The 27,805-nt window shown below is 48.0% G+C and overlaps 1 protein-coding gene across 1 annotated transcript in view; it reads right to left on the reverse strand.

Annotated features, from left to right (window-relative positions):
• Positions 1-27,805, reverse strand: part of KPNB1 (karyopherin subunit beta 1) — a 142,518-nt gene that overhangs the window by 11,655 nt on the left and 103,058 nt on the right. Inside the window, exon 21 of the mRNA XM_086924307.1 lies at positions 19,139-19,300. Coding sequence (XP_086780433.1) covers positions 19,139-19,300 — 162 coding nt within the window. The remainder of the gene's footprint in view (positions 1-19,138; positions 19,301-27,805) is intronic.

The raw sequence follows: 27,805 nt of genomic DNA on the forward strand, positions 1-27,805 counted from the left end.
CCAGAAAGTCCTGGAGAACGGAACGGCAAAAGAAGCCATCCCTCCAGACTTGGCTGTCCAGGCAGTCGTGTCTTGCGAACGTGTGCAGCGAGGCCCACGTAGCTGCCTGACAAATGTCCTGCAAGGGGACTCCCCGGCCCAGGGCACTAGTAGTCGCTGTGGCCAGAGTAGAATGGGCCCTCAGCCCAGCAGGAGGTTCCTTTTTAGCCAAGGAGTAGCACGCTTGGATGCACAACACGATCCACCGAGAGATGGTCCGTTTGTGCACCGCCCGTCCCTTCTTAGCGCCCATGTAACCAACAAACAGTTGGTCATCCACCCCAAACTGGCGTGTGCGATCCAAATAGAATGAAAGCGCACGTTTTGGGTTTAGACGGTGGAGCCGCTCTTCCTCAATTGAGGGAGGCGGAAAGAAGGTGGGCAAGGTGATGGACTGCCTGATGTGGAAGGCTGTGACTACCTTGGGCAGGAAAGAGGGCTTTTTCTGCAAGACAACCTTGTCCGCATGGACAGAAAGGAAAGTAGGTTTAGAGGATAGAGCCTGGAGCTCAATCACTCTCCTGGCAGAGGTGATGGCAACCAGGAAAGCAGTCTTCAAGGTAAGAAGGCGGATAGGACAGTTGTGAAGTGGCTCAAAGGGAGCGCACATCAGAAAAGTAAGAACCAGGTACAAGTCCCACAGGCATCACGAAGGGAACAGGTGGAAACTATGTGTGATGCCTTTCAGGAATAGATTAACAGGGGACTTTAACAAAGAAGGTTGATCAGGCAGCCTTAAAAAGGCTGAAAGGGCTGAAAGGTAGCCCTTGATAGTGCCCAGAGCAGAGCCCTGCTGGGCAAGAGTAAGGAGGAAGAGAAGAACCTCAGAAAGAGGGGCAGAGGGGCTCCATAGCCTTTGCTGTGCACCATGCCACAAATCTGTTCCACCTGCAGGCGTATACCGACTTTCTGGAGGGACGCCTGGCTGCCAGAATGATGTTACAGACTACAGGAGGAAAGTCAAATGGCCTCAACTGTTGCCGCTCAATCTCCAAGCATGGAGGTGGAGACTGGACAGGTTCGGGTTGGGAACCGTCCCCTGCTGCTGCGACAGAAGGTCCTCCTGAAGAGGCAGACGAACCGGGGGATCGACCGACATACTGAGTAGCTCGGGATACCAGTATCTTCGTGCCCAGTCCGGAGCCACAAGGATGACTTGTGCCTGTCGCTCTTGATCTTCTTCAGCACTCTGGGCAGAAGTGGTAACAACAGACCGCAACTCCACTCGCGACGAAAAGCGTCCGAGCGAGTGCCGCCTTGGAAATTCCAACGCGCAGAACTGATGACATTGCGCGTTATCTTCGGCGGCGAATAGATCTAACCAAGGCTCTCCTCACTGCTAAAAGAGGCCTTCCGCCACCATTCGTGATCCATCATGCACCGGCGGCTGAGATCGTCTGCCCTGGTGTTCAGAGAACCTGCCAGGTGTTGAACCACCAGGGCCACACCCTGATGTTCCAGCCACTGCCAAAGGCGCAGAGCCTCCTGGCAGAGGGTCCATGACCCCACCCCGCCCTGTTTGTTGCAGTAGCACATGGCGGTGGTGTTGTCCGTGAACACCTGCACTACACTCCCCCGGACAGAGGGGAGAAATGCCTTCAGTGCTAGACTAATCGCCCGCAGCTCCAAAAGGTTGATATGGAGCCGGGACTCGGCCGGAGTCCAGAGGCATCTGAACACCGCCTCTCCCATGTGGCCTCCCCAGCCCTGGAGGGACGCGTCAGTCACAACTACGTGCTCCGGTTGGGGAAGGGAGAAGGATCTGCAGCTGACCCAATCGCAGTCCGTGAGCCACCACTGCAGCGGTCTCGCAGTGCCCTCCAAGATCAGGACATGGTCGGACAGGTTGCCCGGATGCTGGGCCCACTGAAACTTCAGGTCCCACTGCAGAGCCCGCATCCGCCAACGGGCGTGATGCACCAGAAGGATGCAGAAAGCCATCAGCCCCAGAAGGCGCAGCGTCAACCTGACCGAAACTCGGGATAAAGGCTGAAAGATTGGAATCAGAGCCTGTATATCCCGAACCCACTGTTCGGGTGGGTAAACCCAAAACTGCGCAGAGTCGAGAACTGCTCCGATGAAAAGGAGCTTTTGAGATGGACATAGGTGTGACTTCGGCACATTGATGGAGAGGTCTGCCGTCGTCTGGAGGTGGCTGACGACTGTCTGGGGCGAGCCCGTCTTCAACAACCAGTCGTCGAGGTAGGGGAAGACTGAAACCCCTAACCTGCGCAGATGAGCTGCGACCACTGCCATCACTTTCGTGAACACCCGTGGGGCGCTGGTAAGGCCGAAGGGGAGCACGGTAAACTGAAAGTGCTCGTGGCCTACCGTGAACCGCAGGTAGCGCCGGTGGGCCGGCAGGACGGGGAGATGGAAATAGGCATCCCGCAAGTCCAACGCTACCATCCAGTCTCCCGGGTCCAGGGCAGCCAAGACTTGAGCTAGAGTCAGCATTTTGAACTTCTTCCGGAGGAAGCAGTGGACGTTCCATAGGTCCAAGATAGGGCGTAGGCCCCCTTTGCCCTTCTTGGGTACCAGAAAGTAGTGTGAGTAGCAACCACATCCTACTTCTGGCCCAGGAACGCGCTCAATGGCCCCCTTGGCCAAGAGGGCTGAAACTTCCTCCTGCAGAAGCCGCAAATGATCCCCCGATACGTGGTGGTGTTGCGGTGGCATTGCTCGAGGGGTCGTCTCGAAGGGGAGGGAGTAGCCCCTTCGGACGATTTGCAGCACCCACCTAAGCTTTCGAAGTCAGGAGGAGGGGGGGGGGGGGGGGGGGGGGGGGGGCAGATGAGCTGGCTGGGAAGGATGGGAGGTGGGAATGGGGACAGGAGTTGCTCCCAGTGGTTGGGGGACGCCACCAGGAACAAGACGCGAAAATGGGGCAGATCGGACCCCCAGGGGCTGAGATATGGCCCCCAGAAGGTAGGCTACCTTTGACCCCTAAGAAGACCGTCGACAAAGCACATGGGTCTCCGCCACCGGTCTCAGTTGCCCTCGGGTGGGTCAGGTCCAGGGGGCTGCTCCAGGATGTGGGGGGAGGGCGAGGAGGGGGGTCGTTTGGCAAGCTCCCATGGCAGCACATTAGAGTGCTGGTTGTGCAGGGAGCCGGCAGTGGGCTCCCTGCGCTGCCCTCCAAGGAAGGCCTTTGGAGGATCCTGGGCCCCAAAACCAAAAGGAGGAGCCAGGGGCCCGTGCCCACAACAAAAGGTCATAAGAGGCTGGGGTGGACTCCCCGAGCTGTCTAAACTGACCTGGGGGTCCGGGCCCCCCAAAAGGCCCCAGAAGAGGCCAGAGGCCACATCGCGGCTCTCCCCTGAGCAGCGGGAGAGCCGCTCATCTAATATGCGGCAACACCCATAATGCCTTGCAGGGCAGGACCGGCCTGCAAGGGCAAATCAGCATTTTCATAGCTTGTGGTGGCCCCAGGAGAACTGGGTCACCACCCTACATGTGCAAAAGTGCTGGGGGAGCTGCTGGCAAAGCGCAGTCTCCCCACAGCACGAAGAGCAAAGTCCCACCTTCTGGGCTGAACTTTTGTTCTTCGGCAGAGGGTGTTGCGATAATTGCCTCCGGGGGGGGGGGGGGGGGGGGGGGGGAGGGGTTGGGGTGTTTAAAGGCCTGAATCTGAGAGGTCTGCGGAAAGGCATTCACTGGAGGTGAAGGTGTAATTGCACTGAAATGCATTTATGAAGGGTTATTTCTTTTAGAGGGACTGATGTTTAATGTGAAGTAGTGGTGTAAGGTGAGGTCCTAAGCCAAGTGGATTTAAGTGGCTAGACACTCTAGCTAGGGTATTTTCAACTTAATCATATGACCATCTGTGATGCCTTTAGGGGCTGCAAGTGCAATGCATTTTGAAAGATATCCAAATGGGCTGAGTACTGTCATTCTAAAGTGTGCGTAAACATGTATTCTTGCTACTGCGCTTAGGTGAAGACAGACTTTTAGCCCTTAAGATGTAGAGGTGCATACCGTATGGTCAGTAGGAGATGCTCGGTCAGGGGCAGGTGTTTCCTGTTCAATGCTTGTTGAGGTAAGGGGGAGGGCACCACTGGGATGGTGCCAGTGCGCAGGGCCCTCGCTCCAGGTTATCTTCAACTAATTGCATTGGGGCAAGATGGACATACATGGGAGTGGTGGTACATGACCCACCCCCCTGCAGGAGGGGTGGAGAGGTTATGCAATGTCACAAAGTAATTCAATCAGCTTATGTATATTTGTAAAGTGGTTATGTTTTGTTATATAATTTATACTTATACCGCGCGCAGCTGCCCCAGCGAAGGGGCGTCCTGGCGCTTTGACAAGATACACACAACACAACACCGATAAAAGACCAGAAAGGCCACAGAGCACAGTTTTGAGAGCTAGACAAATAAAATGGTCTTGATGGCGCGTCTAAACTAAAGGTCATCAAGAGCCCGGATATGAAGAGGAAGAGAATTCCACCACTTCGCCGCTAACACTCATAAAGAGCGGCCACCAGCTCTACTCAGCCTGAAGCGCGGAACCACTGCCAGATTCTGACCCAGCGATCTGAGGGTTCGCGGGGGTACATACTGTGTCAGCAGGTTCTCCAGAATTTGGGGAGACGTGCCCTTGAGGATTTTAAACGCAAGGCATAGTACCTTGAATTTAATCCTCTGGTTTACGGGGAGCCAATGGAGAGAATGCAATGATTTGGAGACCGAGCACCGCCTTGGCAGACCTATCACCACTCTGGCTGCAGCATTTTGAACTCGCTGAAGCCGGGTGAGTTCTGACTAATACCCGCCAAAAGCGAGCTGGCATAATCCAGCCGGGACAGCACTGATGCTTGAACCACCAGTTGCCTGGTGGGTGCATCAAAGAATTTAAGGATAGGTCTTAGACCTCTGATGATGCCATAAGAAGTAGCCGCCACCTTCTTGGTGTGACATGAAGCTGAGGGTCGGATCAAGCCATACCCCTAGATTTTTTTTATCTCCGATGCTGGAGAGGGGGGGGGGGGGTCACACCCAGTTCAGAGGGCCACCACTTGTCGCCTCACAACTCTGCCTGCTTGCCGACCACCATAACCTCGGTCTTCTTGGTATTTAACTGGAGCATGTGTGTTTAATAAATGTACTTTTACAAAGCAAAGTACAGACTGGACAATCAATTATTGGGTGTAATTTTTGCGCACCTGCAAATGGAGATTACTAGCTCACACCACCTCCCTTGAGTAAGCCTCAGACTGCTCTGCAACACTACCGTTAGAGAGTCAGGCGCTCCCCTAGGGTGTTTGGTTCCCAGTGAAGGACAAATGTGTCATGGTATTTGTGCAGGCCTCACAAATGCTGCCTTGTTTTCCAACAAATAGTATATAAATATATATTTTATATTTTGTTTGGATAGCATGGAGCACGCAAACGTAGCTGCTCTCAAACAAACTTTGGAAGTTCCAATATCTTCAAGAAGGTGGCACAGCCGTCAATGGAGAAGGAGATGATGGTGTGGGGATTATATAGTCATACCATTCTGTATTAAGCTCTTTAAATTCATCCTCCTGTCATCATCCAAGTTATCTGGGCATGAGGGAGGGGGTACCTGGTGTATTGGACGCTGGAAGCAGCGAAGTAGGACGTTGTAATGGAGTAGACTGGAAGGAGGCTGTCGTAAAAGGGCTCCTCAAAAAGCCCTCTCTAGACCCGGCAGATCTATCCAACTATAGACCTATCTCACTCCTCCCCTGGATAGGTAAGGTCGCCGAAAAACTTGTAAATAAAAAACTGTCGCACTTCGGGGTAAAAGACATGGCGTTGAAATGGCTCTCGTCTTTCCTCTCCCAACGCTCCTTTCAAGTTTGGGAAGGTGAAAGCCGCTCCCCCTCCAGTGTGGTGTGCCACAGGGCTCATCCTTGAGCCCCACGTTGTTCAACGTGTACATGGCCCCACTGGAGGAAATGGTCTCACCCTTTGGAGTCACTATCGTCAGCTACGCCGACGATACACAGCTGGTGGTGACGCTCTCCCACCCGAAGCTAGAGCCCTCCAATCTCCACGACTGCCTCTCCAACATACATCAGTGGATGAGTGACTCTGCCCTTAAATTAACCGGCTCCAAAACAGAGATTTTGCTCCTAGGGAGTAACACCACGACCCTCCCCCCTAACATCTGGCCCGCCTGCTTGGGTGAACCCCCCACCCCCAAGACGGAGGTCAAGAGTCTCGGAGTGTGGCTGGAGACTGATCTCACCTTTAGGACACAGGCAAGAAAGACGGCCGGCATATGCTACGGACTACTTAGATCTTGCAGGAAGGTGATCCCTCTACTACCTTTCCAGTCGCGTCTCCTGCTGATCCAAGGCCTAATTTTATCTAGGCTGGACTTCAGCAACGCCATTTACCTGGGATCCCCAGAATCCACTCTCCAAACTCTGCAAAAAGCTCAAAATGCCGCAGCCCGAATTCTAACGAACACCCCGGCCAGAACATCTGCCAAGCCAGCACTGAGGACGCTGCATTGGCTCCCCATCAGGGAAAGGGTAACTTTCAAGGCCCTTTGTCTGGCCCACAAGGTACTTCACAACTCGGGCCCCCCAATCCTAATAAGTGGATCAAACCCTATAGACCCACGAGAGCTCTCCGTTCCGAACATGGAAACTTCATCACGATCCCCAAGGTGAAGAAAGCCCGTATAGGTGGCCGCCGCTTTTCGGTCAACACGGGAAAAAAATGGAACGCACTCCCCCTGAGCCTCAGAGCAGAACCAAACCTCCTGAGATTCAGGAAGTCTCTCAAAACCCTACTCTTTCCCTGAGCCATTTTCTCTCCCGACTTTCTGCCCCCTGTGAGTAAGAGGTTCAGCGCTGGGATACCTTCTGGGTGACTACGCACTTTAGAAAAACCTAAAATAAACAAAAAATAGTGCGGTGACCTGGCAAGCATAGCTGGATGAAGGGCCATTGCTCTAGTAGGCGGAAGCTTTTTCCTGTAATCCTGAGTAATGGCATACAAACTAGGTCCTCTTTAAATGGTTGTTCCAGAGTAGCATAATATCGTTGAGTATAGTCCTCATCTTAGTGATCCTCCTCCTGACATTTGACATGCAACTGGGAGGGAATGTGCGATACTCCAAAGGGGCCCTTGTCAGAGTAACCTTACTCTTCCAAAAGGTGATTACTTATCAGGGGTGTGCTCTAGTGTTACCAGTGGTTTGACATTCAAGATTTTTTCCCATTATCTACAGTGTTGTTGACAAGGCAGTCCACGCCAGAGAAGATTTGGCCGCCAGTAGAGCTGCCGTTGAAGGAGTCATCAGCGGAGTTGTTGTCGACTGAATCAGTCGGAGCAGTCGTTGGCACACAGATTAGCATTGACGGAGACATCTTTAGCGCTGGTGACGAGGTGATGTTCAGAAGACATTCTAGTGGCTGAAACCATACATTACTATGCAACGGAGGAGGCAGATGATGAAGACTGAGGTTACCTTGATCGACAATGCAGCCATATAAGTTGATCTTTGAAGGTGCAGATGATGCTTTCATCGACGGCGTCGTAGTAGACAACCTGCTGGAGTGTGAAGCTGAAGAGTGCTTTTTCAACTTGCATGAAACTTTAGGAGGTGGTGTAGGCAGCTCTGGAGGTGCTTCTTTAGCCCTTTGAGGAGCTGTGAGTCTTTTATCCTTACTATGAGAATAAGACTTCGATCTGATGAGATTTGCAGGAATGAGCCTCTATATGACCCATGCGTGGTCTTTTAGGCTTTGCTAGGCTGTGGAGGAGGCTAGAGAAGATGGTGATTTTTCTTTAGTGGGACTTCCTAGAAGACCTCACTGTCCGATTGTGAAATAAGCTCCTTTCTTGTGTTAAGATTCTTGAGCCATATCAGCAGCCTGCCCCCTCTATCTTTTAAAGACTTTGAAGGAAAGGTCTGGAAGTCTTCAGAATGCAACCTTGCCACAAGACTTGCAGGGTCTGAAGAGACTTTTCTACTGGTCAGAAATGACAGCCTGAAAACGAATAGTTTACCTGTCTGTGTAGTTTTGCAGCATGAATCTTTTCTGGTTTCATATGCTGTGCATTATTCTGCCATCTAGTGGTTGGGTCCGGAATTGTTGTGACATAACACTTGTCCTCTTTTCTTAGTGGTTCACCTCTTTTCTTAGTGGTGGTCGACAAACAATCATTTGGTGTCCTCCTGTCTAGTGGACGAGCTTCCTACAGAAGCTCCCTCCTTTGGGTGCCATCTTCAGATTTTTTTTTCCGCCATTGGGTCTGGATCGATATGGAAGGAGCTCCACAATGTTGCAGTGAAGAATTGACAAAAACAGGAAGAAGAAAAAAAAAAAGAGGAAAACTAAAAAGGATGACAAATCAAGGTACCGCAGGTCCAATAGAGGTGCTGCAAGGTGCAAAGAAGAGAAAAAGCTTCATGAACGCCTTACAGGGGGCTCCCTGAGCGTGGTAATAGTCAAGACACCATTCAAGTTTTGCCTTAATTGCCACCATAAGTACGCCCAGAAGGAACAGCATCTGGTCTGCAATCTCCGCTTACCAGTCGATCGAAGTGAAGACTGTAACAAGTGTTCGGCATTTGCCCCATAGTCGTTGAGTGTAAGAAAGCTGCAGAGAAGGGCCAACTACAACACGCAAGGCGAGAGCGTGGCATCATCACTCAGACCTGGGTCTCTCCAGCGACGAGGACAATGTCGCTGAAGGGACAGAGGGCGGCGCAGACATTGACATCCAAGTCTTGGAGGTTGGAAAGACTTTGTGAGAGGTAACAACCATTCCTCGAAAACAGAACACTAGTCACGAAACACTCGAGAACCCCGAAGGGAGCATCGGAGTCAAATCACTCGAAGACCCCAGTGGCGTTCCAGAAAAACTATTTTTAGGATCCTTAGACAAGGACTAATGGCAAAAACACTCTTAAAATCCAAGATGTTGAAAGACTATCATGGAAAAGACGCATCGATGTCGAGACATGAGCGGTCAAAAAGTGAAAATGTAAATGTAGAGTATTTACCCGGATGCCTCGTAGCGCTGTATTCATACCACTGTGGAACCCATCCGGGCTTTCCTGTGAAATGTCCACTCCTGGGCACCCCCAAGGTGAAGCCAGGCATCCACAGCGCTGCTGGGGCTGTTGGAGATTAAGCAAGCTATTGCCCAGAGTCAGAGTGTGACCCATGATTAGACTAGGCACTGAGGCGAGAATCATCAGGTCCGGGGAAATTGAGCCCAAGAGCTGAACTCTAGTCCCGGGCCAGACCTCTGCATCAGGGTCTGCCGCTCTAACCATTGATTCTGTAACACAACAGACTTCGGCACATTGATGGAGAACCCCAGCTGGTACAAGAGGTCTGCCGTCGTCTGGAGGTGGCTGACTACTGTCTGGGGCGAGCCTGCCTACAACCAGTCGAGGTAGGGGAAGACTGAAAATCCTAACCTGCGCAGATGAGCTGCGACTACCGCCATCACTTTCGTGAACACTCGTGGGGCGCTGGTAAGGCCGAAGGGGAGCACAGTAAACTGAAAGTGCCCATGGCCTACCATGAACCGCAGCGAATGCCGGTGGGCCGGCAGGACAGGGATGCGGAAATAAGCGTCCTGCAAGTCCAACGCTACCATCCAGTCTCCTGTGTCCAGGGCAGCTAAGACCTGAGCCAGAGTCAGCATCTTGAACTTCTCCTTCCGGAGGAAGCCGATGACGTTCCGTAGGTCCAAGATAGGGCGTAGGCCCCCTTTGCCCTTCTTGGGTACCAGAAAGTAGTGGGAGTAGCAACCAGGTCCTACTTCTGGCCCAGGAACGCGCTCGATGGCCCCTTGGCCAAGAGGGCCGAAACTTCCTCCTGCAGAAGCCGCAAATGATCCCCCGATATGCAGTGGTGTTGCGGCGGCATGGGGGGGGGGGGGGGGGGGGGTCGTCGTCTCAAAGGGGAGGGAGTAGCCCCTTTGGACGATCTGCAGCACCCACCTGTCCGAAGTGACAGTGCACCAGAGAGTAGTGACGGCGAACCCTGCCCCCCACTGGCATCACGTGGGCCGAAAAGCACAGACTAGGAGGGTTTAGAGGCGGATGCTGCGGGGGAGGGTGTGGACTGGCCTCGCCGTTGTCCAACCGCCTCCGCAGCAATTTCCACGGCCGCCATCGCGCTGGGTTTTAGTCTGCGGTGTGTGGCTGGCGGCACGTGTGGGGGCGCCCCTTCCTTGGCCACTAAAGGAGCGAAAGGCACCCGTTTGCTGGCGCGGGGCCGAGCGGCCGAAGGATTTGGCGTAGCCCTGGAGTCCTTAAAGCGCTCGAGCGCATGCTCTGCCTTGTCGCCAAAAAGACAACGGCCATCAAACGGAATGTCCATCAGTGTGTTTTGGACATCGGCCGAAAAGTTGGCTGACCTCAACCAGGCGTGGTGTCCAATCGCCACCGTCGTTGCCATCACTACCTAGGGAGTCGGTGGTATCCAGCCCACACCGGATAGAATATTTGGCTGCATCCCGGCCCTCCACAAGGGCTTGGCCGAGTTCGGCCCGGAGCTCCAACAGACACTCTGGCAGCAATTCCGCGACCGTATCCCACAGAGTGGGTGTAGCGGCCCAAGAGGCATGCGGTGTTGGAAAACCGCAGTCCCAGACTAAGGGAGGAGAATACCTTTTTACCATACTGCTCGTACCGCTTGGATTCCCTGTCCGGCGGAGCCGACGGGAATGCGGTCTGGGAAGTGGATGCCTGGATGACCAGGCTCTTGGGGGTGGGGTGGGTTGACAGGAAATCTATGTCGCCCGGGGCTGAGCGGTGGCGTCTGGCCACGGTTCTATCTACGGGCGAACCCGTAGCAGGCCTGGACCGAGGTACTCGTAATTATTTTTGGTATGGTAATTCATGTAATATGTTTTTATATACACATTTTATTGGGATTCCTTTTATTGCTATTTTATTTACCGTGGAATTCCCACTTCAACGACTGGCAATATTCAAGCATGTGAATCTATGAAAGACACCCTAATACTGGAGAAGTCTGCTTCCACAGAGGCAGGAGTGCCCTACGGACCAACCGTAGACTACAACGTATAAGCTAAAGGAGAGAAGCGAGCCCTCATCAGAAGGGACGTCCCACACAGTAGTAAGAGCGGAACAAAGTGAGAATCCTTCAGTATGATCCATTGGACAAGTCCCCAAAGGAACAGAAAACAACCATACTAAGAAGACTCTGCAGGAGCCTTCGAAACTCCCTGTGCCAGGAAAAGCAGCTATGTAATAGTCAACGAATAGCCCACATAGGGTAGGTCACATCCCTATATAAAGTAAGAGACACCTCGAGACAAGCCTGTAGTCAGAAGACTCAAAAAAATTAAGAAACAGCTGGCTACATGTACCTAATGAGGGCAAAAAAACAGCTGATTAGCAGTTCAGTCCGTCTGGAAATAACGTCTTGAACCTATAGACCGATACCAGAATAGCAGTGACAATACTGCAACCAAAATCAAAAGCCCACAAATAGTGCTATAAACCATAGAAGTAATGGGAACCCAGACATGAGGCACTGAATTTACAGAGCCCACGTGACTGTCAAAAAGACGGACCCCCATCAAAGGGCAGATTCCCAAGACACTCGAACATTTTAAGGAAACTGCCATTGCACAACCAGGCATGGCCACGCAGAGCAACTGACCTGGCCATAACCCGACAGTCAGTAGTGTCCATAGCCGACCGAATGAAAAACCAACATTTCTCTGCCATCATGAAGTAACCAAACCAGGTCAGTTAGAGGGCCTCTGGAAGAGATGGAAGGAGACGCTCGACCGAGTCCCAAAGGGCAAAAGTGGCTTAGGGATTGAAGGCTCAAGCTAGTAGACGCACTGGGATGCCCCTCCAGGCCGTGCAGTGACTCCAGAACTGGAGTCAGAGTTCTTGATTGGCGCCGACGGCGAACCTGCCAGCGAGGTCCGGACCAGAGTCTCTACCACTTCTGTGCGGGGCCCGAAGGCATGCCAGGGAGATGGGGTGGCCCAAAGATGGCCAGTAAAGCCCGAGAGTAGGCTTCCATCTGGATTCTAGTCACCCCAGCAACAGGAAATCGGGGTAGGTTGGGGTGGACTACTGAAGCCTGTGTCCAGAGAAGACTGAGAGCAGCGGGCCTCTACGTCACGTCTATGTGAGGTTGACTACTTCCGTCCACAGAAACTACTCTGATCTGTCCTGAACATGCACGAGATGGACTCTGAACGGGACATCCGGGTGGACAACTTAATCAGACATTGCTGCAGGGACTGTTGGTTTCAACTGCCGGCAGGCGTCGCACTGCTAGGAAGGCTTGAAACAAACAGGCCAAAGGGACTGCCTCTCCTGGATCTGTGTTGAGATGCGGAAAAGAGAAAACACAACTGCGTGCCAGGAGGGACTTGTATGCCTCCACTTACATCATATGCGTGGACCTAGTCATGACGGAGCCATGCGACTCCGTTTCCGGGCACGCAGAGGTACTACTGGAAATTATCTGGATCCAGATACGTGCCTGGGAACATTCTAAAGTTAAGGAATCTGCAGCAAGATGTCTATCAGATGATGACCGCCAGCATGTTGGCTTTGAACGTCCGCCAGACAGACAGGAACCAATAGCATTTTCTTCCTGAAAAACGCCTCAGACCTTCCACGGCCACTGAAGAATCCGGGAAAAGCTCCGGTGGAATAATTACCTTCCTTTGCTTTGAGGTGCTTCTTGCTGGCATCTTTTCCCTGAAGGCGAATTTCTCCTAGTCTTGCAGGATTCTCCTGGGGAGAAACTTGCAAATGTTTCAGGAGGCAGGTAGGTGTGAAGGCAGCAGAGATGATACAGATCTCATGGGGGTCTGTTTTGGCCTTTCCTGCCACAGAGGACATTTGTTGAATAAAGGCATTTGAAAGCAGGAGAATACCTCGATCCCCGTCTGGAAAAGACCTCACTAAATAGAGGAAAACACAAAAAAGTCTATTAAAGCAAATAGTGCTGTTAAAAAAATGAATTTGAGAAAAAACCTTAAACGGGTAGAGTTCAATGCTCCAAGGGTCAAAGAAACAATTTATGGACGGAATGCTGGACAGTGTAAACATTCACCCCCAGTCACAAGGATCTGGATTTAATCCATAATTCTTTTGCTCACCACACCACCCTAGTTTGGACCCAGCCATATGCAAATCAGCATTGACCCTATTTTGGTGGGAACAGTCCAGCCCCAACTGCCAGGAGTAGCCGGAAAAAAGAACGGAGGTAACTCCCTCCGGCTGAGCATGATGGGATATTGGAGGTCACAGTTTTAAAGGCAGTCTTTCTTTATAATGGTAGACTAAGGGCTACATAGCCCTGAATTTCTTCATCCTTCTCTGCGCAAAAGGGTTTGTGAAGGATTTTGTCTGTTACCTCACAAAATTTTCCAAGCATTAGGTGCACCTATCCTTGGATATTCCAGTTTTTTTTCTTCAGGTTGAGGAATTTTGACCACTGTCATGGGAATGAGCCTTGCATTTAAACTGTTAAGTTGTCATGAGCTTATTAGGAGTTTAAAAACGCCATTTTCCTTCTGCTTTAAACATTTATGATAATGTGTGCCATGTGCAGAGTTAGTGTTTTGTTTCACACGAGAATATGTTTTTCTATATTAGCAGCCTTGCTTTGCTTGAGCAGCGAGTGCAGAGGCCTTCAAGGTTATTTCAACACAATGGTTGTTCGGACTGATCAGCGCATGTTCTAGACATAATATATGCAGCTGTGGCCACCTCTGATTTTGGCGCGTTTAATAATGCACTGCGTAGGCATGATCGCACACACTTTGAGAACATTTGCATGCAGAGAGCTGGAGTAGAAACTGATGAGATCCATCTCTGCTAGGACCAGGAGGTATGGGGCCGCCCTTGTAATTCCAAGAGACCTTCTGTAGATATAAAATAACTTACTAGCTAGGGAGGGTGAGGTATAGGTGTATTCTAACCTGTTTTCCATTTAGCATTGTAACATGCTTTCTCCCTTTGTATTTTATGGAATAGTAACTATGCTGATAATCTTGTTGATAATAGGTCTGCTTGTATTAGCTAAATTACTGCGCATGAGGACACGGCATTAGAAATAAATATTTCAAAACTTGCACGTCTCTATTTACTCCCTGTTTTGGACTGGTATGAGAGTATAATGAAAGTGTTCATGTGTTCTGTTCTGGGTTGTCTAATCATTGGGGTTATGGAAGAACCAATGAGACATTGATTGCTAGTCTAGTAGGGGATTTTAGCTACTAAGGTGAGTTTCGGCACACACTAATTCACTGAGGTTCCAAGTCTCAATGCACAGTTCTGCGTAGGAGCAGAATCCCATCTACACCACTGTAGCCTAATCCTATAGGCTGCATTATGACTTTAGGTGACTTTAAGGCCTTACAGAAGGCAAACTTGAGCACTAAAGATGTAAAAGATGTATTGGGAAAGGTGCTCGGAACCCTGCAGGTGGGTGTAGGGCAACAATTCTATCCTTCCGACTAGAAATAGAATCCCCCCACCCCACATACGAGAGAATAATGTATACCTATTACTTGAGGAAACTATGCACACTGCCTCACAAATCTTTGTTCCTTCAGTAGGAGGCCCACAGAACTGCATGCTACATACCAGCTATCAATCTTGTGTTACATACCAAACAATAGGCTAGTTCCTCTGGCATAACCCACGAGGCGCAACAATCATCTCAAAAGGACTTGCTCACTTTTTCTTTCACTTATTCAAACCTTCACTTGTCTATTTTAAATAGATTTTTCTTAATCATTTTACTTTTTCCCCTTATCCTCACTATCTTTGAGCTTGCACAAAGTTTTAAATACGGACATACTACTGCCCCAGATCACTACAAGCCCGACCTGCTATACTTCCAAAATGGACCCTTTCACTTGGACTAATTTCTAAATACAAATAGCTCACCACATTTCAAGATGGCGACCAGAACAAGACCTCAAGAGTGCTGGTCGCCGCAGAAAACTGCAGAGGGACTAAATTAATCTCCCTTTTAAAAATGGTACTAAACAGAAAGTCATCGGACGCATTGCGAACCTGGGATTTAACCCCAGACGTATAGAAGCAGCCTGGCCCCCTTGCTTTTTAAGTAGTTTTATCTTCGAATTACCCTGTAGTACACAGCAACCACCCATATGCATTTCTGGATCAACAATAGCGCTAGGGTCACAGCATGCTCAAGTAGCACGATTTAAATTACCCCATAGTACAGTGCGGCCACTTATGTAACTCTGAAAATAAAAGCTGCTTGCGTGGAAGCGCCATATATTACCCAGCGTAAGCCGCAAGCACTATTATGTAACTCTGGACATAATGGTCACCCATACTGTTTGAGGTGCAACACTTTCGTAACTAGCCTCACTTGTCTGCTAGACACAATGTGATGACAGCCTGTACACTCTCGCACCCCAGTACAGAAGTAGTTTGCTTTGAAACTACCCCTTGCACTTCAACTGTAATTTTGGGCATAACAATCTTTCAAGCAGTAGCAGCACAGCACGCTTGCAAAATATCCTGACATGTCTGCACGATACAGCATGATGTACCAATCATATACAATGAAACAAGGAGAGTTTTGGCTCTTTACAGCACATAGTAGTGAAAGCACTATTAATGCATTGCTCTCCCGCATTATTTTAACTCTCATTGAGCTAATTGTTTCCTTGCATTATCCTCCTTACTCCCTAGAATGCAAAAGTATACTGTTCGTCCAAGGAGTTTTTTTTTAAAGCACACTAGAATGTGACACGCTACTCTAATTCAACCTCTCACGTAGTGCTTCCATAGGATAAACCTAATAGAATACATTACACTCATGTAATCAATTAAATGTGAGCAAATGTATTCAATTATATGTGTGCAAATGTATACATGCAATGTTTTGGTAAAATAATTAACACCTAATGTATCCATTTCATGTACAATTATGTAAAACTAATACAAATGCCATGCCTTGAATAACCGCAGAGAAAATTTGTTCAGAATTGGTTGCCTAAAATACACTATCAGTGTAATAATCATAATGGAACCAATGTGCTATTAACTTGATCAAAACCAGTGCAACTTGCAAAAAGTACAACAAAGAAGAACAGGAAAAACCGAATAATGTGATAAAAACCGGTGCAACTAGCACCAAGCAAAACATAGAACTGGAAAAATCTAATTAAAAAACATAATTAAAAAACGACTGACGTTTGTAGCATACTGGGGAAGTTGCACTCCATTCCTTCTCACCAAGTTGCCTAAAAGAGGTTAAGTAGCGCCAAGCCTCAAAGAGTGAACTACCCCCCACAAATTTGGGTATTTCCTTATGAAAATAGAGTGAGGGAATTGACACTAAAGGGTCTGAACACGCATAGACATTTTTTTTAACTTGATCTGGAGAACCAGATTCAGTAGTGGAATTGAGGTACTGAAATATAAACTTGATCTGGTGAATGCTTCTATTAACGAGTCAGATGGACTGGCCAATGTAGACATTTTGTGTGCGAAGATAAGCTGCCAGTACAGCCATAAATTGGAAAACTTTAGTGCTGCTTTCATTCTGAAACAATAGACTTCCTACTGATGTGGGCTTTGTCAACGGTGAACTTGAGGAACTTCTTGGAATGTGGAAATGGGAGTCTTTCAACCCAAAGCCCATTGAACCTCCCTTCCTGAGCTGTGGATGTGAAGCCAATGTGATTGTTGGCTTTCCACAGGTCCAGAATTGAACTGAGGTAGCTGGACTCTACTGCTTATTTTTGTAAGACAAATGCAACTTTCATTATTAAGCATAGTTAGAGTTTTGGTGCCAATTTCGAGAGGTGGGGACTTTAACTGAAGGGTGCATCAATCTGATTTTTGTAATTGTAACTCTGCAAGTTATCTTGATACAGTCCTTCCTGCTGGAGAGGTGACCAGACGAGAGGAAGTGGATGTCTCATTCTTGGGTCTGTGTTCCGATTTTCTTAAAGAAAAACCGCTGCTGGCCTTTTCATACTTCACTCATTCCAAAGAGGTCAATGTTGCCCTTTCAAGTTTTCAGAGGATAGACTCCCCAGTTTATTCCGGTACCTATAGTTCCAGCGTCTGTAATGAGATTTTTTAAATTCTCTTCCAGACCAACTGCCTTTAGCTTCTCCACTTCCTACTTTTCTATTCACACAAATTATAGGAAGAAAGATAAAGGACAGAGCCAAAAGAGAAAATCTGAGACCTTGCCTGGCAGCCAATCACAGAGTTGATAGCTGCACCTAGGACGTGATTTATTACCAGCTGCCCTTCCTGGATAATTAGGAGTGTTTACAATCCTTCTGTAGATAGTTTGTTAGATAATTAGGTAGTCAATGTTTGCTTTAGCAAAGTCATTGGCTACCTTGAGAGCAACAGCGCATACTTTGCAAAAAAAATAAAAAAGCAGCAATCAATCCACTTGCTCTCGAGTTGGTCGTATCTGTTTGCAGTGTACAGTATTTTTCTCTTACTGCTGAATCACCGAATCAGATTTGTTATCCCAATTAGGTATGAAAGATATCAATCGGAGGGCTTCTACTTTAAGTCGAGGCTTCCATTTTAATAGATGGTTCTAGTCTGTGTTTGCGGTGTAGGTGGGCGATAAATTGCAATAATTGCCATCTACCAAATTGGAGACATGAAAGTGCACCTTTGTAACACAGCTGGCCTGGGCTAATTCAGGAACTGGAAGAATTATCTGAAACTCACTAGCAGGAATGGACATCTTTCCCATTTTTGATGGTTATGGAAGTATTGCAGTAGAAGGACAAGTGTACAGAATGAGAACCTGAATAAGTAGACACTGATAAATGTCTCAGACTTTGACATCGATCTGATCTATCATGAAGATCTTGTATGTTTAATTTGGCGAATGCTATGGAAAAAAAAGTGAATCTGGATTCATCACAGGCAAGGAAATACTCTGCCTCTTTGATGCCAAAGAATTTACACTGAAGCACGTGGCGTCAAAAGGCTAGTGCCATTGGCATTCATGTAGTTGAGCTAGCATTATACGGCAAACAGGTTGGTGCAGAGAATGGTTTCAACAACTGGTGCCCTAGGAATGGCAGAAGTGTCTATAGAAATGACATAGGACGCAGATTACAATCTCCCTTAATCTTTCTAGGAAATCCCTCTTGGGAGGGAATGATCCAGGCTTCCACCTCTGGTGGAGTTACCCATCTTCAACTCAGAGGCTTAGTTGTTCCCTCATCTCTTTAAGTGCTCTTCTTGTCATTTTCTGTCAGAAGTCACAATGTGTAACAAAGTGGGAAGAGTGTAAACCCAAACACTCATTGTGGGTAGGCAGCAGCCTTCTGCCACACAAAGTTAATTTAAAAAACTGAATTTCACATGAAGTAAACATATCACCAAATCCTAAAGCAGTTGCATTAGGTGTAAAAATGCATATTATACCCCAATAGAAAACAGACTGGTCAGAGGAACTATAAAAAAATAAAAAAAAGCCCTTGGTCTCCCCCTAACCCCCCCGGCCCTTTTCTCCAAAAGTGTTCAAGGCCCACAAGGCAGAAAATAAAACTGCTACTAGGTGGCAAACTACCACTTATAATGTATGCTGTCAGATGTAAGCGGCTGGCTCCTCAAAGATTTAGGACCTAATGCATGTGTTAACCTACTGTAATACAAACTTCTATAGCGTCCTATGCTATCGGGTTGTATTTTTTCCTCCATCAAGGGCTACAATGTAGTCTTTCCTACTACTTTAAATTGTATCTCAGATTAAAATAATTTAAAACATAATCTGTTTCTTACTTTGAAGGGAAATATATTTGGAACTTTGAAGTATCCACCTCTAGAGAGATTTGTTATCTGCTACATCTAGCGAAGTGTTCCTTGGTTCCCTGCAAGCTACTGGGAATATTCCATCTTATGACTATCCGAGGATCCTACGTTGCAGATGATTCCCGTTGCGAAATTACGAAACGGAGAAAGATTACTTTAGAAAAACCACACAAGGCAAGAGAAGGAAAGCATGTTTCGTACAGCAGAAACCAGCTGCATCATTAATAAGTTATGTTGCTGCTGATCCAGACATAAATTGCCCATCCCCAACCTTGCTGAAATGAAAGATTATCCTCTTCCTTACCAAGCTTGATTCTTCAGTTTTCTGAGCTCTTTAGTTGCCCACGTTGATAGGGTCTTTGTTTTGGTCGTCTTCGATCTCCTCCCTTCTGTAAGAAGCTCATGGATCATAGGTCTTGCTTCTACTAATTTCAGTACATCCTTTCCAAAGGCTGTACACAAATCACTGCAGGTAATATCAAATACATACATATATTTAAGGCTGTTTAGAGAAGTCCCTTTACAAGTGCATAAAAGATTAAAAATGAAAATGCTTCTTACCAGTATGCATCTGTTCTTTGCATATAGAGCTGCAGAATCATACTTGTGCCTAGATCACCATCTGGTGTTGGGCTCAGATGTTTGCACTTTGTTGTATTGGAAGAAGTTATTTGTAGTCACGAGATAGGAGACTCCCCCTTAGGACGATTATGCCAGTGCGCACCGACTCCACCCTCAGATTGTTTTTCGCCATAAAGGGTGATTGAGTTTGTGAGAAACAGAAAGAGGTCCATGTGTGATGTATCTAAGAAAGATAGCACTGCAACAGATTAAAGGAAGGTGGGTGGGCGTATGATTCTGCAGCTCTACATGCCAAGAACAGATGCATACTGGTAAGAAGCATTTTCCGTTCGAGGCAAATGAACTGCAGAATATATACTTGTGCATAGACTACAGTAGTTCTCTCCCTAGCGGTGGCCACCAGTATCTGTTGCAGTGGTTTGAAAAAGTGTCTTTAGTACAGCCTGGCCCACACTAGCCTGTTTTGCCTGCACATCTACACAATAGTGTTTTGTGAAAGTGCGGTGTAGTCAATGTTGCTGCTTTACAAATGTAATCTACGGATATGTTCCCTAAGAATTCCATAGATGCCCCTAGCTTGCGTTGGGAATGCGCACTAGGGGGAATAGATAATGTTCGCTTGGCTCTTTGGTAGCATATCTGGATGCATTTAACAATCCACCTTGCAATTCCAGCTTTTGATACAGGATTGCCCTTATGTGGTGGTGAGAAAGCTATAAAAAGTTATTTAGTTTTTCTGAAAGTGGTTTGCCTTTTTAGCCTTTCAATGTAGTAAAGGACATCTCTTGACGTCAAGTGTATGAAAAGCCTGATCTGCTACTGAGTCTGGTTTAGGAAACGACTGGCAGCTCAGACCGGTAAAGGTGGAGAGCAGAAACTACTTTTGGTAAGAATTTAGGGTTTATCCTAAGAAACAGTTTGTTGTGATGTACTTGCAAAAATGGTTCTTGTACAGTTAATGCCCAAGTTAATTAACTCTTCTGATATAGGTCATTGCCACGAGGAAAGCTACTTTTCATGTGAGAAATTGTAACTCACATTTATGTAAAGGTTCAAATGGGGGGACCTATAAGCCTGGTAAGGAAAACGATTAGATTCCACACTGGAGAGGGTGGAACTCCGAGAGGGATAATCCTTTTAAGGCCTTCCATAAATGCTTTGATGGCAGGTACTTTAAACAATAACAAGTGTTCTGTTTTGTAGGTAAGCGGCTATGGCAGCAAGAGGTAATCATATAGATGTGTATATCAGATTACATCTTTGTAGATGCAAGAGAACAAATGATTTTTTTTAATTGAAGCATCTAGTGGATGGATTGTTTTATTACAGTAGGTAACAAATCTTTTCCATTTAGCTGCATAGCATGCTCTAATGGTAGGACGTCTAGCTTCCTTAATGATATTTATAGTCCGGCAGGAGATGAGGTAACCAAACAGACTACAGGAGCCAGATCGCTAGGTTCAGTTGAGCTGGATGCCTCATTTCTCCATGGTTGTGTGAGAAGCTTTGAGAAAGGTGCAACTTCTGATATGGAAATACTGAGAGTTCCAGCAGGGTTCTGAACCATGGTGCTGGGCCCACGTTAAAGCAACCAGGATCATTGTGATAGGCTGTTTGCCTCACTCATTCCATTACTGGTGCGTAAGCTCAAACAAGCGTACACATCTGCCTGACCAGTTCATCCATAAGCATTGCCTTTGGACAATGTGTGTGGATACCTGGAGGCGAAGCTTGGACATTTTGCATTTAAATACGTGGCGAACAGATGTCTGGGTAGCACCACATCTGAAACAAGCATTTGCCATGCAATAGGTATCGCATTAGGAAAGATTGAGCTATTGGTCATATGGTGGCGCCGAGTGATGCCGGGGTGGCGCAGAGTGATGCTGTGGTTTCAGAGCTTGGTTTGCCCTCTATACTCTAGTCTATTTTTCCCTTACGGGATAGAATAGTCGAGACCTAAAAAGGTGCAGTACTAGTGTCACTGTGTGCTCTTTGATGTGTTAACAAATACCTTGCTGGCACACTCATATTGGTTGCTATTTTACGTTTTTTTTTTTACGTGCATGCTGGTTGAACAGAACAAACCCGTTGCGCAGCCCGGGGTTTTGCTAGCCTTTTGCAGAGAGCAACTTGTCAGCATGTATTCAGTCCCTGTTCTCAACTTCGATAGAAACTCTGCTATCGTGAGGTTTTTGATACAAATCTGCCGTGTGATTTACGTATAAGTTCGATGTGGTATGTTCTCCAAACAATGAGTGAGCAGAGAGGAAGAGGGGTAAGTATGGAGGGGTTTGCCACACGATCGACATGTTTTTTCATAGTTATGAACGTGACGTTCTTTTACTTAATGGGTAGAAACTGGATTTAACAAACAGCCAAGCTTCATAACTATTGTATTTACAGAAGCTGCACCCAGCTCATACATGAATTTGCAAGCATTTCAAATGTAGCAGTAGGTAAACTGACTGGGGTGGGGGAGAGGTTAGGCGGGATGAACGTGGAGGAAGATGGGTGAAGCAAAAACACTGCCGGCCCAAAAAAAACAAAAGAGTTTGCTGCCAAAGATTAAACACAAGTGAAAAAGTTTTTTTAAAGCCTGAACTAAGTTCAAAAAACACGACCACTACAATGCATAAGCAGAGGTAAAATAAATGGTGTCCTAGTAATAGACTTCAAACAAAGTAGTACCTTACGCTTGCAGGGGAGGGACACTAAGTATAATTAATTTGTAGTTGAGCAGTGCTCCACATAAGCCACAAGAAGTGACGTGTCGAGACTTCTGCCTAATTGGAAGGCAGCAAAGGAGACTGATTATTGAGCAATGGGGAGCGCGGGCGTGCTAAAAGCCCCTTCTGACTTTTTAAACACAACTGATAGTCGCCATAGCGACAGCTCTTACGCGCTGCCTACAGGCTCGACCTAAAAAACATACCCTCTTGCTATCAGAAGGCTAGCAGTCTCAGGTAGGTCGATCGCGATGGTATTTTTTTCATTTTTATGGAGTAGAACTTGACCCGAAGAGGTTGGAGCGCAATTAATACACAGACCAGAAAGGCTAAAAGTTAAGATACAAGATGCATTATTAACCATCAAAATAAAAAGAAACTACAAGTCAGCTGTTGATGAACATTAGGAGCACGGAAATGGAACGCATACATTTTTATGTTATCAGTTCAGCTGCAACCATGAGCCCCGCAACGAGAGGCCATCCGCATAAAATCAGTCCTGCGTGTTTTGGAAACATACTGCCGAGAAAACCTTACCTGTGTGTAACTGTTCACAGTGTGGTGAGGGGTAAAGCTAAAAACACGTTACCAAAATAGGAGGAATGTTGTCATCATACATACTGTTAAGAGCAACAATACCAACATGCGACCAGCCTAGGTCTGGACAGAAACACTGCCAACATATGCCCCGACTGCAGCCAATGCTGGGGTGGGAGCTGTATTGGCATAGCATATATACGAAAATATTCGTTAGGGTATTGTGTGGGGGCAGCGAGTTGACCGTGTGGGAGGCTCCAAGGTCTTGACGGGTTTGGTTTCCAGGTAGAAGAGTGGAGCGAGGCACAGCTGGTCTTGAAATTAATCTGGATTTAAAGACATTATGAAATTGAAAAATCTGCTGCGCCCAGTTTTGTAGCAAGTATGCCAGCCAGCTGCAAGCCGCCCCAGGGGAGCACCCCGGACCCAGGCTTCATATGGGGAGTCAGGTGGACTTCCTTCCCTTTGGACAGAGGAGTTTGACCCTCCACAGTGAAAAAAAGAATCAATTGGTTATGTCGGGATGCCTAGTCAGACAAAGGCCAGCTCCAGATTCTACCAGAGCTCCTCACTCCCAGGATACCAACCTTTAGGAGAACCTGCAGCAGAGGCCGGCTTGCAATTCCAGTATATGCCCAGGGTGTTTAAAGAGCTTTATAAATGGTGTATATTTATATGACGAGCATTTTTACACCAGGAAAACGGTAGTAAAGATAATAGGAGGGGGCAGGAGAAAAGACAGACAACAGGAGCGGAGGCAGGAGTAAAGGCAATACGGACAACGGAAGAGGGCAAGAGTAAACAAAAAAGACAACAACGGGAGGAAGAGGGAGTAAAGAATACACTGAAAACGCGAGGGGTACAGGAGTAAAGACAATACTAAAATGGGAGGGTGGGAAGAAATTGAACACGGATAATGGGAGGTGGGGTGGTCTGGAAAGGCAACACAAACTACTGCGGGAAGAGGTCCGGAGCAAAGTAAACAGGGACAAATAGCAGCAGAGATCTGAACAGGAAAGTTACAATGCAAGCTGAGGCATGAAGCAATTTAGCTGCGACGCGGAAGCATGTTAAAAGGCCAGCCAGGTGGTGAAGTCAAAAATCCAGTGACAACTCGCAAACTATTTTCTCTTAAAGGTCAGTGCAGCCCTCAGAAGCAAGGCGCCCTGGGCCGGGGGACAGCTTGCAAATGGCCAGATACGTTCTTGTATCACACTTGGCATGGGATCCGTTCCAGCTGTTGCGGGGTGCATTCCAGCTCAGGCCTGAACCCAAGTGATGCGGAGTGGGACAGAGCAGCACAGGCAGGTTCTGAAGATGAAACTACGCCTCTGTCTCAGAGGGACATCTCTGTCACTGCCCCAGGGCAGCAGTCCTAAAAGAAAAGAGCAGAAGTGAAAGCACAGCCAGGCCAACAAAGGTAGGGGCAGGGCTGGGGGGGCTTTTCTATTACTGAGCACAGCTGTGCCTTGGCTGCGGTTTATGTCGAATGACATGGCTCCTCTGATGCTCTTAGATGTTAGATTTTATGCCTTATTTAACTTTTCAAAGCTAGCACCATAAAAAGAATGCGTCACAGCAGAGCTCAGATCACGGCAGGCTCAGGCGTCGACAAGGGCCGAGAACATGATGTTGGTGGGAAACAGGCAAGAAAGAACAAGTGAATCGCTGTGGGGAAGGAGGGGGGGGAGGGGACGGGAGTAATGCGGGGAAGGAGAAATGCAAGTCACGATAGAGGGAGCAGAGCGGGAGTGGGGTGGGGAGCATAGCCTTTGAAGAGCGGAGAAGCAGATTGCCTTCAAGGCAAGTGTGAAGCAGTGGGAGGGGAAGCACAGGAGCAAATGGTAAGTTGGGGTCTGATGCAATTATGGCAAGCGCGCTGGGGAAGCCTGTGGGAGGGAGGCTTTAATGTGGGGAAATGCACGTGCTTGTCACGTGATTTCACGTGAACTGTTGGAAATCCGCACTGTTTAACTTTCTGGTTTCACCCCAATAGGTCTCTGCGAGACCTAAAAACGGACGAAGAACTTGCAGCTTAAGTTCCCATTCGTGGGTCTGCGGTCTGATGACTGAGCAGAACCGCAATCTGATTGTGTACCCCTGGGGGATGTCCTGCTAAGAGGAATATTTAAGGAATGGCCCATCTCCATATGCTTTGTGCTAGGCGTGAACGCTGCAGTGTCACCCCCCTGTTTTTGTACATAGTACACTGTCATGGTCTGTACGAATGAGGACACTTTGCCTATGAGATGTATTTGGAATGATTTTAATGCGAGAAAAATAGCCAGTAATTCCAGGTGATTGATGTGGAGCAGTTTGTCGAGTGGTCCACATGCCCTGAATGGTATGGTTCAAGAGATCAGCTCCCCAGCCGATGAGCGAGGAGTCTGCTGTTAGCGCTATCTGTGGAAACTGGTTTAGGAACGGCCACCCTTTGGAAAGGTTTTGAGTGTTCCACCACTGCAGAGAGCGATGTGTCCAACTATTCCAGATCTGTAAGCGGACAGTGAGCCTGGTTCCACTGATGTGCTAAACATTCCTGTAATGAACACATTTGGAGCCTTGCATAAGGTAGGATGAAAATGCAAGAGGCCATCATTCCCATCAGCTGCATGAACACTCGAGCTGGTCGCGAGTGTTGAGGTTGAAAGGAGTAGTTTCTGCCCTGTAACTCCAGTTCTGTAGTACGGGTATCTGTTATAGTCATAATCTAGTGAATAGTCCCGCCCATGTGAGCGGACCCCGGAGCAATCAAAAATAATCTTAAGTTGTCAAAAAAATGCAGAACTGCACAGACACTTTAAATTCTCTCTTAAGACAGATAATGCAGCCTATATCCACAAGCTACACTGTCCAGTACTACTTCTAGAAATACCACCAAAAACCCTCAACAGCACAGCCTGTCCAGATTTCTCCAGAGAAAAACTTTCCTTTTTCAGCAAAACCCTCTGGAATGATAGAGAGGAAGGAATGGACAGACAAGCCCCATAGGCTGCCATTATGTGGCTCAAAACAGGATACTGTGCCTTTAAGAGAACCTTCCAAAACTCAGTTTCCAAGAATGCACAGCAGGTCCCTCTCACTTTCAGTTCTTTTTGAAGGCGTAACATGCCAGACCTGTAGCATTCTGTACATAATTTTTCTGCACCGGGGAGGAGGGCGGGCGCTTATGACTATAACAGAAACCCCTACCAGTGGCGGCTGGTGACATTTTAATCTGGTGGGCCAGAAAATGATTTCCGCACTGTAGCTTGCCAGCGGCGCGCGGGGTAATGAGTCACGGAGTTGTGAGCACGTAGAGTGATTGGGCACATGTAGATGTGAATGTGGTTTAAAACAGGTGCGAATTGCTGTGATGCTGCATGATGGTCAATAACGCATAGAAATGGAGACGATGAGGTAATGTTGCCTGTAGCGATTTCAATGAGGCCATTCATTTTACAGAACTGATAGATGAGGTAGATGGGAGCTCGGCATACAGATTGGAGGCATATGGGGAGAGATGAGAGTGCATGATGGAATGGTGCGAAATATGGACAAGCTGCTGTTGGTGCCGAAGCACAAGGCGGCTTGTGCACGTGAGATGTTGTATGTTCATTTTCCTAATGAATGGTGGAGGCAGGGAGCGGCAGTGCGGAGTGACAAGTCCAAGAGCAAGAGGAGTACAAGCAACGACACCGTCACCTATCTATCTAAAACAAGTCTTGCATGTGGGGGATGGGTAAAACGTAACGGGTCGGGTGGTGGGAGTTTGAAAAACAATGCAGAAGGGAAGAGTTACCACCAGACCACGGCACCACCATCAGGACACGAACACGGAACACGACGTTTGAAGCGGGCAGCCAGCACTCACTGTGTGTGGCAATGGCTGCGGGTCCGGGGTGAGAGTGACTAAGGAAGTGACGTCACATGACCCACGTCATGCCAGACGTCATCAGGCAGGCAGGTCTGACTGACTTACTCCAGCTCAGGATTGGCTGGAGCAGCCAAATTCCCCGCCCCATTAGGAGGCCAGGGGCTGCGGCATGAGGCAACCCCCGGTTTCCCAAGGGGGAGGGCTAGTGCGCATGATCTAGCTGGGCAGGAAAATGGCCTGCCCTCTAGGCACACTTGCGCCGCGCGTCTGCACAGCCCCACCCACCCCCCTGTTCCCGATGGTTTCTGGTCCGGCCCGGTGACCGGCCGGCCAGAAACTACATGCTGAATTTGTGCTGAGCACAGAGTGTGGCAGTCCCAGGATGGCGGCAGTGTGCATTGGGAGGGCAACGCTTTAACGCCCCAATGGACGCACCGCCGCTGACCCCTACTACAAAACTGGAGTTACAGGACAGAAACTACTCCTTCTGTAGTAGAGGGATCTCTGTATATAGTCATAATCTAGTGGCTAGAATGGCAAGCCCATCCCCACATCAAAGCGGCGGTGGAGAAAATAGAATTAACATCACTACTGTGTGAACAGATTTCGCAGCGAAGCCTGCCCAACCTGAGCGTCTGTCCTGACATCAATGACCAGACAGTAATGCTGATCAAGGTATGGACCGACTTCCAAGTGGCCACCCTGCAGATTTCTGCAATAGGAATATGTGGCAGCTTTGCCCCTGATGGAATGAGCCTTAGGTTTACCCCCTAAGGTCACAATCCACCTCGTGATGGACTGTTAGCAAGACCGGTCCTGACTGATCCATAATTATTAAACAATTGGTCTGACCTACGAATATCTTTGGTTCTGTCCAGATAAAATTTCAACACCCTCCTAACATCCAGGGAATGCAGAGGCCTTTCCGCTGGAGATGAAGGATTCTGAAAAAACGTAGGCAAAGTTATGGTCTGGTTAACATGGAAATCAGAGATAACTTTAGGCAGAAAGATAAGGAGAGTACGCAGAACAACCTTAGCAGCATGAAATACAGCATAAGGTTCTTGTCAACACAACGCCTGAATTTCACTCACCCTGCGGGCCAATGTGATGGTCACGAGGAACGCAGCCTTCCAGGACAGGTGCTACAACGAAGTTTTATGAATAGGTTCGAAAGGCTCCTCCATCAATCTGGACAGCACCATTCAAGTCCCATGAAGGCGAAGGAAGCCGGACAGGAGGGAACACTTTCTTAAAGCCTTCCAAA

This window comes from Lissotriton vulgaris, chromosome 5 (assembly GCF_964263255.1).
Source record: "Lissotriton vulgaris chromosome 5, aLisVul1.2, whole genome shotgun sequence".
Lineage (NCBI taxonomy): Eukaryota > Metazoa > Chordata > Amphibia > Caudata > Salamandridae > Lissotriton > Lissotriton vulgaris.